This window comes from Ostrinia furnacalis, unplaced genomic scaffold (assembly GCF_004193835.3).
Source record: "Ostrinia furnacalis isolate ACB-3 unplaced genomic scaffold, ASM419383v2 OfSCF4495, whole genome shotgun sequence".
Taxonomy (NCBI): domain Eukaryota; kingdom Metazoa; phylum Arthropoda; class Insecta; order Lepidoptera; family Crambidae; genus Ostrinia; species Ostrinia furnacalis.
This window is the reverse complement of record NW_021134734.1, coordinates 361,317-380,415: the sequence shown is the minus strand read 5'-3', so window position 1 is coordinate 380,415 and position 19,099 is coordinate 361,317. Positions and strand designations below refer to the sequence as shown.

General features: G+C 36.7%; 2 protein-coding genes across 2 annotated transcripts in view; both read right to left on the bottom strand.

The window, feature by feature from the left end:
* Nucleotides 1-4,974, bottom strand: part of lft (Limb expression 1 family member lowfat) — a 29,109-nt gene extending 24,135 nt beyond the window's left edge. Inside the window, exon 1 of the mRNA XM_028314042.1 lies at nucleotides 4,849-4,974. Coding sequence (XP_028169843.1) covers nucleotides 4,849-4,924 — 76 coding nt within the window. The 5' untranslated portion in view covers nucleotides 4,925-4,974. The remainder of the gene's footprint in view (nucleotides 1-4,848) is intronic.
* A 13,187-nt stretch (nucleotides 4,975-18,161) lies between these two features.
* LOC114359599 (uncharacterized) lies at nucleotides 18,162-18,821 on the bottom strand. Its single transcript, XM_028314052.1, has one exon. It carries the CDS (start codon nucleotides 18,730-18,732, stop codon nucleotides 18,457-18,459), a length of 276 nt encoding a protein of 91 aa, XP_028169853.1. The 5' UTR covers nucleotides 18,733-18,821; the 3' UTR covers nucleotides 18,162-18,456.
* Between the last annotated feature and the right edge of the window lie 278 nt (nucleotides 18,822-19,099).

The following is a 19,099-nucleotide window of genomic DNA, read 5'->3' as shown; positions in this document are numbered from 1 at the left end:
TTTACCATTTGGCGGGTGAATAGGCTTTTCAAAGTTGTTGAGCACAAAATTACAAACACTACAGCCGCATGGCCTAGTGGTTTGGCTTCCGAACTACAGCGCCAACGAGGTTTTAGATTCGAATCCGCTACGACACGAATATTTATATGCGTATCTATGTGAGTTGGCGCTATATGTATTTCCATATAATGTAATTTCGTCCAAAGCTCAGTGTAATTGTTGTAATTTGAGAAAAAAACTTACTTATTTATATTTGTTTACTCTACAATGCCACGTAGAAAATGTAGCGCAATATAGTTAGTACCTACTAAAAGATACTGATTATACATAGATAAGTACACTGATTTAAAGCAATAGAATTGAATTAATCTCAACATCAAACTGAAGCTCGGTGAGCTCATTGCTCGGTAAGCGGAATAATTTAGTCCTCGGGGATACGAACGCGACAGAATAAAAAAACTTTTATATTTTATACAATAATTTTCATTTTTTGATCTGTTGTCAAATAACATCAGTAAGTAATAATAGTAGTAAGAAAGATAAAGAAGTTTCTCTTTTTAACCGACTTCAAAAAAGAGGTATGTATGTTTGTTAGAGCTTTCTCGTGATTTTTATGCAGTTTTCAGGAAAGTATAGTTATTTAAGGTATATTCTCGAGAAAGCTTTTTTGTCATATTATTAGGAAAAAAACAGTGTCAAAGTTAATGTGCCAACATGGTCATCTGACATGGCTCAGAAATTAAAACGTACCATTTAAGGTAATTTTGCACTACGTGTGTCTTACTTACGAATTGAATCTGCACATCTGAAAAAGCTTTTAAGAATAAATCACTTCTATTTGATTAAGGTCATGGTTATCAGCAATTCATTCAAGTAAAGCCTATATTTTCCTTGCGTTATACTCTTGAGATCTCGATCGTAATAAAGAAGTGGAAATAAAGCACAGAAGAAAGCTCATCAAGCTTGACACTGAGGGACCTTACGTAGTTGTGATAAAGGCGATTTCGCAACAAAGTTGTACAACTTCATGTGCTTGAAGTGTTTGTATGAACGTCCGAGGGCGGGAACTAGTAATCCGTAAAATTGGAAAAGTTCAATCCATTTCTGCTCCCTTTTGGAGTTTCTATAACTTATAGAAATATAGATAAAAGAAATGTAATAGAAACTATATTCTGTTCGCTTAGTTTCCTTTGAAACTATACGTTTTATAAGGATTCCGTTTAGCATGTTTAATTGTATTAAAATCGCATTTTTACGTGAGGAATCATAATACTCCATGTAAAATGTTAAATGTTAAACTTACAAGTAAGCAGTAGGTAATGCATTATAGTAAGACATTAGTAAGATGAACGTTATTTGGACTTTCAGATACGCGTGGTCACATGAATCATCCAATTTAGTGCTGAGAGAATATAACTGCCTAATACTCGTATAATATGCAAGATAAGGTCACAGAATATTCTAATAATCTGACACCTAATCACTTGTCAGGGCAAGATGCAGACCCTCGCAAAAACTGAAATTATATTGACAAATGCTAACAAAAGGTGAAGGATATTTATTATTCATAAGAATATAAGTTTCAAAAAGCATGCAAATAAAAAATTGATTTGATTTATTTCATTTAACGACTGACAATACATTTTTATTAGTAAGGGTTTTGAAAATCGATGTGTAATAAAATACAATACGAGTACACTTAGTTACTGTATTTTTATTTACCAGAATATTAGAGGAAAGTTAGTGGACAGATATCACAGTCACCCTACAGCTGGGCTGGACACCATCGACAATGCGACACTAAAGCTTAGGTTTGCAATTCGCTTTTAATTGCTCCTGCTTGCGCCCGCCGCTAACGGTGCGCGCCTACGCACATTCCTGCGGGTCTAGTGAAAATAGTGCCGAGAAAGTGTGCGGTTACCTAATACCTACTCGCTACTGGATTAGCTAGACTTGGTATCAGGTACTTGTAACATCCTATATTTTGTAGGGTTTAACTAGGCATTTAGGTAAAACATATACCCCCTTATTAATAAAAAGTTACAACATTGTTGAAAACTGTTTGAAAGTGACGTTTAGTTTGGAAATGTCACTTTAAAACAGTATTCAATTAGGTTGTAACTTTTATTTATGGGGATAAAGTGTAAAATTAATGCCATTTTTTGTTTTAGATTAATTTTCACTAAATTTTTATTTCAACAAAGAACAATTTAAGACTCTATTTACTTGTATATTGGTGGTCTCGTTTAAGATCATAACATCTTTATGGCACTCTAAAAAGGCTATTATTCCTATGTAAGATCGGTTTTCGAAGTATAATGCCCGTTTTCACCATCAATCCCTAATTTTTCAGAGAACCTTTTGAAAACAAAATTCCTGTTAAATGTTACCGGTCACTTAAAAATTAGGGATTGATGATGAAAACGGGCATAAATCAACCAGAAATAAAATATTTAAATATCAAACTTTCAGCAATGAAGATTTCACAATATTATGTCAGTTGCTTGCAACGACTAAGGTAGAGTCAAGCTCAGAGAAATGCAGCATTTTACAAAAACCGTTCTTCCATTCACCCTTAAGAAATCTAAATACACCTCATTAATAGAATTCAAGCTGAAATGTTAGCTTATGAAAACTTACAACTATATTATTAAGGTAAAATAAAAACATTACCACTTAGTCTCTGCGTGTTCATTTATACCAAATGCACACTCGTTTATGAATCATCGTTCAACTCCCTCATGACGACTGTAAAATCCCGTTTTGTGAGGTTAACTTTTTATTCGTTTGCATGCAAAAGAAAAAAGGTCTTGTTTATGAATAAAAATCTATATAAATAAAAATGAATTGATGTTCGTTAGTCTGATTAAAACTCGAGAACGGCTGGGCCGATTGAGTTGATTTTGGTGTTAAAATGTTTGTCGTAGTCCAGGGTAGGTCTAAACGGTGAGCAAATAAGGAAAGATTTGCTTATTTATTGCCTTTAAGGCGGAACAGAGTTCGCCGGGTCAGCTAATTTAAAATAAGAAGCGTGTGACTACACACCTATTTTCCGAACGAAACTACAAATGCTAATAGATTTGCATCGAGTCTCACGCGCAGCTCGAGCGAACTCTTTGCAGTCACTTTATAGCGGTCGTAAACGGAACGTCATAAAATCACAATTTGAATTTCCTAAAGACAGTTCAATTTTGAACATTTAATTGAGTTTTATGGCCGCCATGAGTCGTACAGCTCAATTATCTATAAAACAACCGTTGCGCGATCAAAACTTCACGTAGACAATACTGAACACAATCGTGGGTAGGGCTACGGAATCTTATCTTCTTCTAGGTTGCTGTTAATAATATTTTTACATTTTTATCTGTTACTAGAAAAAAAAAAATATTCGTACGTAACACAATAAATTGTTTCCTTAGGTACTAGAAACCAAATTAGGTTTAGTGCATTATTATAATAAATTTTAGAATGACTCTACTACGCTACACTAAGGCTGGGTTGCACCATCTTTCTTTTACTGAGACAAACGTCAAATATCCGTCAAACTCCATACAAAAAACACCGGTTATCGTCATAGTTACGGTCAAATTTGGGTGGTGCAACTCAGCCTTAAAAGTTTTAATAAAAACACGTGTAATTGCAAAATGACTCAATTTTATCTTTTCTTTAAATGTGTTGAAATTATACGTTGCACACTTCCTAAAAATACTTTCCAACCAATAAATAAAATGGTTGAAATACTGTAGACTCCACAGTGTAGAGCTTTCGATTATTAATAAGAAACTTTTCATGGCGGTATTTCAGATATTTATAAAAGTGGCAACCCTATTCGTATGGGATATAACAGTACTCATTAAGGCTCTCTCTGCGAATTTACTATGGGAACGATTCGGAACCAGAGAGCAGACCTTTCGGCTCGTTTGTTGTTTTATTTGAAGGCACCGTTTACTTGTCTTTCTCAATTTAGAGGCAATATAAACTTTGGAAAAACTGCACTGCTCTGTATTCAGTTTAGCTTTATTTCAACGTCTACATTTAAAGTTAATGCGTTAATAAATAAAAGAGAATTTAGTAAGCTTTTACAGTATGTAAAGCTTTTGGAATAAAAATGTGTTACCTAGATTTAACAAAACGCTATGTAATTTTGTTTCTACGTATATTTATTCTATTTTAATGTCCCAAACGCACTTTTACAACATACAATAAAGTAAAAATCAAATATCAACAAGCCAAACGTAATCACAGCCTAAAAAAGAGCGAGAAGAATCAGCTGATCCGCTAATGGCAGCGTCTAACATGTGTCAGCGCTTTGATCCCAATTTCACTACAGGCCGGCGATCAATCATCCCGATGACTCAACTAACCGGCACTGCCACAAAGTCGCCAACGTTTCAATCCAAATTCGCATAAACATCGATTCGGTACACTCTACCCAACCATCGATACTTCCAAATCTTTAATTGCACGATCTCTAACTCCAAAATGTTTTTGCGAGATACTCCAACCAATTTGCCTGCCATTAAGCGGTTTATCGCCATAAAAGTTTAATTAAAACTACCTAACTTTCCTAACAACTTTTCACATAAAGATCATTTTGAGCGGACTCTCCGCGGACAAAGCAGAAACTGTTCCATTGTTTCAATTTAAATCACAAATATTTGAGTAGGAGTTGAACGATGCAACGAACTTATCGACAAAGGCAGAACTCTGTTTAANGTGTTTATGTCTGGGAATGGATATGGAAGCTCGTTTTAATAATGTGCAATTACATGCAGACAGAGACCCGAGTTTCCATCGGAAGCGGCAGAGACAAAGGGCAATGCATCGCGGTTGCAAATGTCAGCTGACCTCGGTAAACGTCGTCGTAGAGAGGAGCTAGCGCGGCGTCGGGCGCGCCCCAGCGGGACGGCTCGGGATACACCATGGCGCGCGCGGGCGCACGGAGCGTGCGAGTGCGCCGGCCGCTGCGCGCGAACTACCGCGCCGCGCCGACCCCGCCCCCGCCTCGCCCCGCGGCACAGACTACCGACAACAGCTCTTTGGACAACAGACTCGAAACTCCAAGCGCTGCGCGTAACGAGCAAAAAGCTCCGCGANCCGTGGTCACCACTCGAGCATTTTTCTGGCCCAGCGGCCAGCAGCTCTACCAGCTATGTGCCCCACCCACTGCCACTTTATTTTAGCAATTCTGCGGGCTATATTGATATCTACCTGTGATCTTAAAACATATTCTTCAATTGACATGATATCCTCAACGATTTTTTGCACTTTTGCACTATTCTAGTGATCCCGTATGCCCGGTGGCCTGTTGTGACGTGACTAGGGCTGCCACCCGTACTTTATAATACAGTATTGTAACGTTATTTCAGGTAATTATACTCTATGAGAACGATAAAGTAGGTACAATGAAAATAATTTATTTCGCATACTTTTTTTCTTTAGGATTTTGAAAAGTTTAGTCGTAAGTATTTTTTCGTTTAAACATTTTTTTCGATCGGTGCTGAATCGATGTCGCCACTTGCCAGCGATAAAATTTACTGTTACTTTATTTTTGATACTATTGCTTTTTTTTTCTTAGATAAAATATAAAACCAATACTTATAGGCTTTTAATTTTAATACAAAAAAATGGTAACCCTACGACGTGACTCAGCCGCGCTAAAAATAAGCGACTTGCTCACACACACAGATTCATCTAAGGCAGACTAGCCAGGATTACGTATGGCAGACATGTACCCGCGTAGGTAAACTTACGATCTACTTCAGACCAACATGTCTTGCCCAGACGTAACTATGAAATGGGTTTGGTTAATTACTCTATCACGCAGCTCTGTTTTAGTAATGCAATTTGTTACGTAGGACTTAGAATACATGATCAATGTGAGTGTTGTACTAGTTTGGTGCCTAACTTTAAGGTTTCAATATTTATTAGCATTTAAATTTTGGGTTTGTTGGATGTATTATGTTTTGTTGATAATCGTAACTACTTATTTCTTGCTAAACTTGTAATTATATTTACCTAAAGGTAATAATTTTCTTTAATTGCCCAATAATTTTGTTTAGAAATGAAATACATTAATATTAATAATTAGGTACACACAGATTGTAAAACCCAGATAAAAAATGATAAAATGCTCTATGCCCTCGACAGCCAAATACTCGTAGTAGGTAATTATGTGAAATAATTAAAATTTATGACCCGAAATTAGAATCATAATGTTCATGGTTTCCTCCTATCTCAAAATACACGAATACTAATATGCAAAGCTTTCTGAAATAGCATTCATTACCACTTCATTGTTAACAGAACAATAAGAACAGTAATCGATCTTCATTGTGCCTTTTAATGAGGGAAATGAGGGAAACCTTTTCCGCTATTTGGAAATTTCCCCACAAATAGGGTAAAATAACCACGGGTCCAAGCCAGCTCTGTTAATTTGCTCTAAGTTGCTTCGGCTAGTCGCCCGTAACGAGTCGATATTGCAGTGAGACCGTTCTTACATAACGTAGTACAGACAGCACATCAAGCTACACATTTTTGTTACAAAATAGCCCCTATTACAGCCAATTAAGATGCCACTTGGCACTACCTTTCGTGGCATAAATTGAGCTTGACCACGTCCAATCTTTCCCGTTAAGAAACCAAAATATACCGTGAGAGAAAAATACGCATACTGCAAATAATGCTGACTTCATAAATCATCATCATAAAACCAATATACAGGGTGCCCCAAAAATAGTGTTAAGCCGAAGCCTAGGGGTAGAGAGTAAATAGTTTGCATAATATTTCCCGTTTTTGCAAAATTTTGCTTTACTGCTCCGCCCATATTGGCAGTAGGGTAATGGTACATAGCCTAATCAAAGCCTTCCTGAACGGAATGAACAATAAAATATATGATTACTTTTACAGCGAAAAGATTTTCAAAATAATTTATGTAACTTTGCAGTATTGGTTAGCGTTAACACTCGTTAACCTTATGGACTAAAATCTACCTTTTTTCAGGGAACTACAAGCTAAATGGAAGCATATTATATACTAAGACATTAATAAAGAAGCACTCTAAAGATGCTGCTTATGAAATACAAAACTCCTCATACCCTCACATAAAAGAAATGTAATATTGAAGTGAATATTTGAAAAGTGCAAAGAGCATGTAGAGTTCTTTGAGAGACATATATTAGTTATTACACCTGAAGAAATGTAATATTCTGTTCATTTTATCTTTCAGATAGTATTATACAGGATCCCTTATACACTGTCTGAACGGAGTAACTACAAGATAGAACTATAATGGTTGGTTCTTTTACCATTTGGCGGGTGAATAGGCTTTTCAAAGTTGTTGAGCACAAAATTACAAACACTACAGCCGCATGGCCTAATGGTTTGGCTTCCGGACTATAGCGCCAACGAGGTCTTAGATTCGAATCCGCTACGGCTAAATAAAACGAGATGGACACGAATATTTATATGCGTATCTATGTGAGTTGGCGCTATATGTATTTCCATATAATGTAATTTCGTCCAAAGCTCTGTTTAGTGTAATTGTTGTAATTTGAGAAAAAAAAACGTATTATTTATAATTTGTTTACTCTACAACAGCCACGCAGAAAATGTAGCGCAATATAGTTAGTACTAACATACTGATTATACATAGATAAGTATAATAGACTAAGAGCTAGTGAACGCCAGACCTACGTTATTTTATAAAGGCTGAAAGTTTGTCAGCGAATGCTCCCAACATAGCTAAGAACCATGGCCAAACATGAAGTTTGGGTCATGGTGGCTTTGGCAGACCGTCTGTCTGTTGTGAATGTTTATGAGTTGATGATGGAAGGTAAGTACAACTCCTCAACTTTGTAATTAAGTTGGTATTTTACACACCTTTAGTACCGTCTGTCTGCCAAAGCCACCATGACCCAAACTTCATGTTTGGCCATGGTTCTTAGCTATGTTGGGAGCATGCGCTGACAAACTTTCAGCCTTTATAAAATAGCGTAGGTCTGGCGTTCACTAGCTCTTAGACTATAAGTACACTGATTTAAAGCACTAGAATTGAATTAATCTCAACATCAAACTGAAGCTCGGTGAGCTCATTGCTCGGTAAGCGGAATAATTTAGTCCTCGGGGATACGAACGCGAGAAAATTCACTTGTGGTGGTTAAAAAAACTTTTATATTTTATACAATAATTTTCATTTTTTCATCTGTTGTCAAATAACATCAGTAAGTAATACGAGTAATAGCAAATAGTAAGAAAGATAAAGAAGTTTCTCTTTTTAACCGACTTCAAAAAAGAGATATGTATGTTTGTTAGAGCTTTCTCGTGATTTTTATGCAGTTTTCAGGAAAGTATAGTTATTTAAGGTATATTCTCGAGAAAGCTTTTTTGTCATATTATTAGGAAAAAAACAGTGTCAAAGTTAATGTGCCAACATGGTCATCTGACATGGCTCAGAAATTAAAACGTACCATTTAAGGTAATTTTGCACTACGTGTGTCTTACTTACGAATTGAATCTGCACATCTGAAAAAGCTTTTAAGAATAAATCACTTATATTTGATTAAGGTTCATGGTTTCAGCAATTCGTTCAAGTAAAGCCTATATTTTTCTTGCGTTATACTCTTGAGATCTCGATCGTAATAAAGAAGTGGAAATAAAGCACAGAAGAAAGCTCATCAAGCTTAACACTGAGGGACCTTATGTAGTTGTGATAAAGGCGATTTCGCAACAAAGTTGTATAACTTCATGCACTTGAAGTATTTGTATGAACGTCCGAGGGCGGGAACTAGTAATCCGTAAAATTGGAAAAGTTCAGTCCATTTCTGCTCCCTTTTGGAGTTTCTATAACTTATAGAAATATAGATAAAAGAAATGTCACAAAAACCTTATTCTCTCGCTCAGTTTCCTTTGAAACTATTCGTTTTATAAGGATTCCGTTTAGCATGTTTAATTGTATTAAAATCGCATTTTTTTACGTGTAAAATTACAATAAAAAGTACTCCATCTAAAATTTTTAATTGTTATTACAAGTAAGCACATAACACAGTATGATATTAGTAAGTTGAACGATCTTTGGACTTTCAGAAACATGTTCACATGAATCATCCAAATTATTGCTAAGAGAATTTAACTACCTAATGTGCAAGATGAGGTCACAGAATATTTATCTGACACCTAATGACTTGTCAGGACAAGATGCAGACCCTCGCAAAAACTGAATTTATATTGACAAAGGCTAACAAAAGGTGAAGGATATTTATTATTCATGAGAATACAAGTTTCAAAAAGCTTTTTTTTTAACCTCTTCACAATAACTCGACCGATCGACTCAAAAATCTATTATCACTTATGTACCTGAAATTAGCAAATAAAATTTTGATTTGCTTTTATTTCATTTACCGATAAAAAATAAAACATAATTTTTTTAAGGTTTTTAAAATTATTTTTGCTATTTTAAATAATTTACTGAAACCAAAATCGATATTACACATACTTACAATACAAAGTAAGTACTTATTTTTTTCATATTCAAAAATATTACACCCGTATTCACAAACGATGAAGCAGCAACGCTATGCGAAGTCGATCGCACAGCGTTGAGTAGAGCTCTGTGATTGGTTCGTGTGTGTCAGTCCGCCACTAAAGTATCGTCTATGAATAGGTTTTTGGGACCCAGGGTCTGTGCGTCCACGCGGACTGTGGACCTCATAGAATATTTGTGAATTACGGATGTTAGAGTAAAGTTAGTGGACAGATGAATCTTTAGGTTAAGTTTTGACATTTATTATTTGTAATTTTATACTTTATTACATTAGCTATAATTATTTTGTAACTTTTTTTGTATTTGATAAAATAAGAAAAATTGACTGACTGCATTGACATAGATAATTTTGTAATACCAATTAATTTCGTTTTTTTTTCTTTTTCAAATTTATTAAGAATTCGTATGCCTATATGGTAGATCATAGTGGAACTTACTAACCCCTAACTTTGTACCTATGATAATGACTTTCTAACTTTTACGGTAACTATGACGATAATCGGTGCATTTTGTATGGAGTTTGACAGATTTTTGACGTTTGTCAAAGTCAAAGTAAGATGGTGCAACCCACCCAAAGAAGAACGGTCATGTGACGTTCTTCTTTCATTTTCATTTTCAACCGANCGGCTCTCTTGATGAAGCCGAAGTTTCAGGTAAGCAAAAATGTAGAACCGAGCCCCGCGGCACAGACTAAAGACAACAGCCCTTTGGACAACAGACTCAAGACTCCAAGCGCTGCGCGTAACGAGCAAAAACCTCCGCGATTGTTCAGAGTTGACGCGCGGCCCAATTAATTCGGCATTTGCAGTTTTTGCGATTTCAGTAGCTTAATTCGGCTCTTGATGAAGCCGATGTTTCAGGTAAGCAAAAATGTAGAACCAAGCCCCGCGGCATAGACTACTGATAACAAACAGCTCTTTGGACAACAGACTCTCAAGCTCAAGCGCTGCGCGTAACGAGCAAAAACCTCCGCGATTGTTCGGAGTTGACGCGCGGCCCAATTAATTCGGAAATTGCAGTTTTTGCGATTTCAGTAGCTTGATTCGGCTCTCTTGATGAAGAAGCTGATGTTTCAGGAAAGCAAAAATGTAGAACCGAATAATGTTTGTTCTTCGACATTTACCTACTTATTAAAAGCTCCTAAGTTAAACAGTGCTTGTAAGTTTGAAAATTGATCATCCGTTCTATTTAATTTAAATTTGATTAATGTACATATCTTTAAAATATTCAACTATCATGCATTTAAGAGAAATAATAAGCATTAACTTGCTATTAAAAGACCATAAAGATTTTATGCATTACTTATAGTAGAACCATAAAATTAATAACAGAAATTATCTAGCAATCTCAAAGTGGGTTTATTATTCGATAGACTGTAGTGCGTAGTCTGTGGTTTCCGTCCCGGCCCCCGCGCCGAGTGCTTCACTTTCGCACGGTCCGCGAACCCAGCCGCGACACTAGTTTAATTGCAACCCGCTGCAGCCAAACCGGATTATTGTCTCCGATATCACCGCGACGTTGATGGAAAACCTGCGAGAAATCAGCAAGCTTTCCGTGAAACATCGACCGGTCCCTTTCGCCGCGTCTGCGGCAAGTGCAGCGCTCAGCGTACTCGGTTCTACGTAACGATGCGCAATTATCTGCGCAGGAGTCGCGCCTAATATAAGACATCAACGCGTCAGCGTTCGCTTCTCACGCCTTCTACGGAACGACTAGATCAGTCGTACTCCATTAATCTGCGATGAGAAGTCCAAATAAGGCGTTCCGTGATTTAATTTGCAGGTTTCCTTTGAGGCGAGGTCGCATGCTAAGTAGATACGATTAGCGAGATCTGGCGAAAGGTGTCGATCGCCCGCAGAAGCAGGAGCGGTGAACTATGCAGAGGTGCACGCGCGGGCGCGGGACGGGTGCTGCCGCCGCAACCAGTTTATGTTTTAAATTCGCGATAAAAAAAATCTGCAGCGGCGCGTGTCATTAGCCGCGCGACGCCCTCCCCCCGCCCCGCTGTGCATTTATTAATCTTATTCGGCGAAATCGGCGCATCACCCGCCTCCCCCCACCCCGCCGTCTAGGGTGCCCAAACTGCTCAGCCACTCGTCTTGGACCAATGCAATTTAACTACCCTTTTTGTTTAAATAAACGACAAAATATAAAAATATGCTAAAAAAATCTTAACCATTTCAAAAGAGAAATGTGATTGCATTGTCCTACATTTAAAAGTGACTTGCAAATTCTACTGTTATACTACCACATCATTCTGTACCTCTAGTCATCGAAAAATTTTTCGATGACACTTTGAATACGCAACGAAACGAACTCGAAAGTTTTTCCTACTAGAGGTACTGGTACTTACTGACGTATAAAGTATAACTTTCTTTGGGTACAAAAAACATAAACCAACTCGCATGTAATGCACATCTTAGAATTTTATTATTATCTCAGTCAACTAAAATCTAAAACCACGTTTATTCTTTCTCCAAATCATCCCGCAATATCCCAACGTGTGGAGAGCCGGTGTCCTGTTTATGCCCGTTCACTCACCGTGCGACATCGCCTTGAGTCGTATAGTCTAATTTTTTAGAAATCAGCAGAAATGTCATCAAATATGGCCAACTGACATAAAAATATTTTTAGTCTGTGAACTAGTGATGCGACAAAACCTCTCGTTAATCGCGAAGTGAAATATTGTAGTACTTGCGTATCATCGCCGGGTGAACAGATTATGAAATTTTCGAGAACAGGAAACAAACTGTATGCACAGATGTAATCAAAAAACACACTGGACATTAAAACAATCAATGATATCCGTAAAGTTATTAAACTTCAAATAGTTGCAAAAAGTTCTGTTTGACAGAGTTGCTACTAGTGACATCTCGCTCGCTCAGTTCTTTGTTGCTCTATTCCGCTAGGGAGGTAATTTAAGATGCTATCAATGAGGGTTTTCGCGATTGAAAAATCCACCAGATGGCAATACGTAGACGCGAGATTCAAATGCTGCATGATTGGTTATTTTTGACATGTCATTGACAGATATGTCAAAATCCACTAATTGAAAGAAGTTTTTTATTTTCTTAAAAATAAACAATGGAACAATACGTAAGCATAAAATTGCATAAAAAAGTAAAATAATTTCGTTTAAATAAAACCGACTAAAAATTAAACTGCATCCGAAAAAGTAAACATTAAAAGTAGAAAAATAATTTTACGTTATCTCCAATATTGTCGAAGTTATCGCTGGAAAACTAAACAAAGTATCGTATATTTTTTATTTAAAATTAATCAGTAATCGGAATAAGTAATCGGAATAAGTGAATACTTAAAATAATATCGATTAAATTTACAGATTATTGTCTATGACTCACAGGTTACGGCACTGATGTGTCAGAGACAAGTCATAGACAATATGGAGATAACACATGATTTTAAACGTCAAGTCAATTTGACAAGCCTTACAAATTTTCATCGTCCACGTATTTTGCTAAAATATTTGTTTCAAAGATTGATTTCAAACTTGTATAAACGTGAAAATAAAGTTGGTTTTATGGGCTTGTTAAATAATGTGTATGATACTATGAACACGTAAGTGATTATGGTGTAATTGTGTATGAAAGCATTTGTTTACATCTCTGCTGGATTCTAAAAAATCAAGGTATACCTACGCTTGCATACGACATACATAATACTTATATGTGCGTCTGCTGTACAAAGGGCCTATCGCCCTGCCCGTTTACCTGATCTCAACGTTTCTGTCAAACTTTGCAACAACTTAAAATTGTTCTAAGTTGAAATATTTCTAATCCTAATTGGGAGGTGTCTCGATGAATCATCTCACCACCTAGTTAAAAATATCTAGTCATAAAAGTTTTCTAGAACGCGTTTTGATGACATTTATAAACGGCGCGTTTATTTATAGCCGTCTATGCCGCCTACTGTCTAAATAAAAGCATACCTAAGTAGTGCATAGACGGCCTGGGAAACATAATTACAATACACAATTTTGGACAAAATCTATAGTACTTGCAACTCAGGAAGGCGCGTGAGCTTTTCTTGTGTGTGTACGTGTACTGTACATAACGATACTGTAATGTCATGTCTATGAAAACTATTGAAAAACGAGCAGTCAGTAGCGAGCGAGCCACCACACATGTAAAGCTCAGTCGCCTTCGTCAATTGCAACAACTATTACATAATTTCACAGTCCGAACTGACCTAGACTTTTTTCTCTACCGCAACACAATCCCTTGAAAAATTTATAGCCCGCTAGCGTTCCAATCGCCTAGCCTAGGCCCTAGACAGATAACGCATAGATTGCGCGGGCGCAGATGCGATAGCGGCTAACGGCTGTCCCCAGCTGAACCTAACGGGCGCGTGACCTTGCCGCTAATGCTCATATTTAATTATATTCAAACGCTAGCTCATTACAGACCGGTCAGCTGCTTAAAGACATAATTCAGGACTTCTCAACACTTTATAATAGACACAAGTCTAATGTGTAGCTTAAAAGCACACACAGTTGAGTTTACGCGGTAGGTGCCGCTTTAATTTATGAAATCTATGTAAATCTTATTATCAAGCAATTTGCTTGCAATGCTTAATATAACGTCCGCAAAACAATGAGAAAGTCTCTCCCTCAATTTACCGACAACTAGGTAGAGCTTTTTTTGGTCAGTTTAGACTGACCCATGCGTCGTACTTTTACCATTTGCAACATTGTTGCAACCCATTAAAAAGCTGAAAAAGAACGAACCGCCAACCTCTAATCTTGCGCCGGCCACTGAGAAAACATGCAATAAAGTCCGGCAACGTATTGTGTTCCCAACTCTATTTTAGTTACAATGCAATACAACTATTGGGTATGATCATTATTGTAGTTTCAGTTCTACTTATATTAAGATCATGTCATGATGAAACCTTTAGGAAGGGTGATAAAAGTTAAAATAAATAAGGTTGGTATCTCACGTACTTATTAGATTATTTTCTTTATATTACTCCTAATTAAGTATGTTTCTACAGTTAGTATTAAGGGTTATTATCTACCCGATCAGGGATCACATTAATCTCACGACATTTTGCACAATGCATGCGCGTGCAACGCATTCACTCGAGAAGCTTCGTTGCTACACCGTTTTCCTTAACGCATATAAGTACCAAGGACTAGGTACATCTATTCTAAGCTCAGTTATGTCGGCAAAACAGGTGATTCATAAGACGAAACCAACTTTTACTGAAAAAACTATATATTTTGCTAAAACCTTAGCTTTTTAGACTAAGGCCGAGTTGCACTTTGACTTAGGTACTTTACTTTAACAAACGTCAAAAAACTGTCAAACTCCATACAAAATCACCGGTTATCACCTGTAAGTCACCGTTAAAGTTAGTTGGTACAACTCAGCCTAAGTAGTTAAAGTTAAGTACTCAAATAGGTAACATTAAAACTCATTTTCACAAAGAACTCGAACGGATTATGCCATGCCATCCAATTTAGATGGTCTAAAGTCCAGAATCTACTTACTTCGGCCAATCAGGCTAAAACCACTCGCAATGTCCTAACCAAACTGGAAATCCCCAGTCTTCTTTTTCATTTTCATTCCAGGGTGTACCTAATATGATAACCATCACCAATTTCAAACTCAATTAGTGTGATCATGATGAATTTATGGTTGTATTAAAGCTGCACTAGAGCTTTACTTATCCCGTCCTACTTGATAATATCACAGATATTACGATGATAATATCTTTAAAAGTCACGTTGTACATGTTTATATCCACTTTTTTCAGTCATGTCCGTCAGAATTATCTTAATAACTAGGCTTAAATGACACATTTGCATAAACCTTTACATGTTTCTGATCGGCCAGGATTAAACAGGACCCTGTCGCTTTTAATGAGCTCTTTAATTATTTCCACCTGCCACAAGGCAAGGTTTTTAAACTTCCGTGAGAGAGCTCTCCGCTGTCAGTCTTACGAAAGGAAATGTTCCTCGCATGCTATCCTGTGATAAGGAGTTAGACAGATATGTCAGATTCTGGTGTTTGATCAAATTAGATAAGTTTCGGAGGCGGCAGGAGATGCCTACAGCGATGTTTAGAGCATGTTCACTATTTTTATGAGGAACAGTGAGATAGGTCCTACACAAAGCCCTTTATGACTGTAGGTGCATGGCTTAATTTATGCCCCAGCACTTTTGATTCCGTCTAGCCGAACAAACATGTTCCAAGGATAATTTCAACAATGGGACCTTTTCTAGGGATCGGTACCTAACCTACATGTTTCAAGAGTAACAGTTTGTGATAAGTAGATCGTGATCATGGTCGCCGACACAATAAAGAGTTGTACTTACTTATTTTTTCAGGTACTATCTCTTTCAAGTTATCGAGTCAAAATTGGCTGCTGATCACATGCAGACCCTCGTCAGAACACCAAACAGGTTTGGTGTGATAACCGTTTCGCGACATTTGTTTTGCATATTTATCTCCACTCGGGCAGGTCGGGCGGCGCCGGGCGAAAGACAGATGGAAGCCTAGTTCAATGACATTTACAAAAAAGTTGCATTTAGTACCTACCTCAAAATCCACCAACCACCGAACCTGAACAAACGAACGAAGAGGCTTAAAATAAAAATTTAACTAAGTTACCTGTATTTTCGGCTTTATCAGATGTAAAACAATATCCATCATCGAATGCCCTACAATTTACTTCTTAATTAAGTCCGAATAACAAATTATTCATACATGAAATCTTTTTACATTATCGTTACCCGGCCCTTGTATACAATGATAATAACATTCAGTATATTTGGGTCATAACACCAACGTAGCAGCCTAGCAGCGGGAACAAAGGCGAATTGTGCATTCGCATGTAAAATGAATTTCATATTTATTCATCACTGTACAGACAGATAGGTAAGTATAACTTATTAAGGCATTCGAGTGGGTTCTTATGTGACCTTCTAAAAGCATAAAATATAAGTATCTAAGTATATGATAAAATTGTTGTAATCGTAAAACTGAATAGGTATAGAGTAGAACGTTTCTCTCGAATTGAGGACTCTCCTTTTGAAGTCGGTCGAAAATAGGAATTATTCCTTGAAGTACACCGATTCTGAATCGCTCCTAATGTAGCGCGCCTATAAAAAGATTTTTTAATTTTATGTTTACAGATGAATAAAAAGTACCAGGGCAACATAGCATAGGGGCGCTTCGAGGAATACTTCGAAAATGAAGATGGCCTGCAGGAGAGCATCAGGGAAGTCTCGAATCAAACTACTTACCTATTGTAGACTCGGCAACTAGGTAGATACCGGATTTTAATTGCCTACCTAACATTAATAATGGATCTTTAGAGTAGGCGCACACCGTTGATTTTTAGTTGGCCGATAGTTGTGCCAGATTTTAATTTGTATGAAGAATCGGCCAAATCGAATCGGCGTAGTGTGCGCACTCCCATACATACCCATACTGATCAACTGCCCGACTAAACTATCGGCCGACGAAAAATCAACGCTGTGCGTCTACTCAAGATGTATTATTATCGCTCTACTGGACGTAGGCTAAATTAATGAAAGGCTGTCGGTCAAAGTAATGTAATTGTGAATAATGATGCTCTACTTACTCCGGAAAAATATTTTCATGGCTACAAAGTCGCGGGAATACCTAGTAATTTATATGAAATATTCAGAAAGTTTGGCTCATGACAACCTTATTATTTCGCATGTAATACAATACCTATTCAATTTTCCATCTGAAAAAGCAAATCATAGAACTGGAAATAATACTCAATGAAAATTCATCCAAGACATATTTGATTTGATTAAAATAAATTGGTATGAAAATGAGATGTTTTGTTTTACATTATATTTTCATTGAAATTGACTTCTTTCATTAACTACTAGTGATGAAAAAAAATGTGGGTCCACCCAATATTTGTAAATATCAATAAAAATTAAAATATTAAAAATAATACTAATTTAGGTCTCAAAAAATATGGGTAGCAAAATTTTTTGTCAACTTAATTTTTTTGAATAAAGTATTTTCTAATTTTTAAATCAATGTCTGCAATTCTTAAAGCACTGACATAATTAACTGATAACAATTATAAAATTTAAAAAGTTCAACGTAATATTTGATTCAATCAATGTGATATTTCACAACATTGACTCAAATGTCTACGGACAATGCTTTTGCTGGAAACACATCCTCATGTAGTTATTACATATTAATTGTTGGCTACGATCTGTCCAAATTTTGAGAGACAGTGCAGAAGTTATATTAGGCGGAGCAAAAGTCGTGATATTTAAAAAATTTAAATGATCATCGATAAATTTAAAGTGAGTAATAAAATTATTTTTTTACATAAATAACTTTATTTACAAACAATGTTAATTGAAACAGTCTTTCTAACAATAAAATTCTTAATATTTGTCAATCGAAAAGTCACCAGCGACTTCAGACAATTTCAACGGATGATGAAAGCAAGCAATGGATGGCAATTAAAATAATAATTTAAAGGTTAACAAACCTAATGGTAGGTAGCATATTGAATTGAAGTTTGCTGGTTATTGAACAAATAAACCATTTCATAAATAGCACATTTTTTACAGTAAACTGTTTGTTTTTCAATCATTATTTAAAATTTAGGTTCTGTAGGTATCTACTCAAATGTACAATGTGAAAGTGAACTTAGACCCAAAGAAAATAGTGACTGTGCTTGATTAATAAAGGTGCATTGCACAAATGCGCAGACAAGCAATGAAATCTTAACAATTACTTGTATATTACACAAGCCATAAGTGGCTCAAACTTTCTTAGACTTACAATATACAAGTCCTTACTGGACTGCATATCTAGTTACTCTTTCATCACATAGAATCACCAATGTCCTTCATAAAACTGGATAACTTATAGGTTAAGTTGACATCACTTCTTGACCTGTGCTGGCGCGGTGGGCGCCGTCGCCGCTCGCTGTTGCGCTGCGGACAGCTGCGGCGTGTTTGTAGCTAGCGCTCTCAGCTGCTGCTCAGCCGCTGCGTTCACCATCTTCGTCACATTCGACTTCATTTTGTTCTTCTCCACAGCCTGAGCTTTGCTCTTGACAGGCGCGTTACTCCGCTTCGTCACGGCTTTACCTTTCGCCTTCTTCACTTTAGCGCCTGACGGCAGCTTGCTTTTTACCTTTAACTTTCCTTGGGCCATTTTATGAAATAAAATAAAATAATACGCAATTTGTGTTCACAACAGGCGATTCACCACGTTATTTTGACGTTTGTTATTGTCAATCTTGACATTGACGTTTTGCGTTCCGTTCAGAAACTACGTCTGGGAATTTTTCGATCATTATAGTCTGTGTCGTCCGATAGTTAAGGAGGCAAAACATGACAGTTGTAATTTCGAAATGTTTTCGTATCGCTCTGGCGTTTTTTAAGGAACTCCGTAAAAAAAAGTCACGCCGTGAAGGGATATTATATCTTCGGACCGATCACATAATGTCACCTCTAGGGCAAAGGCAGAGATGTTCAAATAGTGTTGCAAAACTATCGATATTTGATTATGCCCTTTTTCA

Coding starts and splice junctions, on each gene's coding strand:
- LOC114359599 (XM_028314052.1), bottom strand. CDS start 18,732: ATGGCCCAAGGAAAGTTAAAGGTAAAAAGCAAGCTGCCGTCAGGCGCT.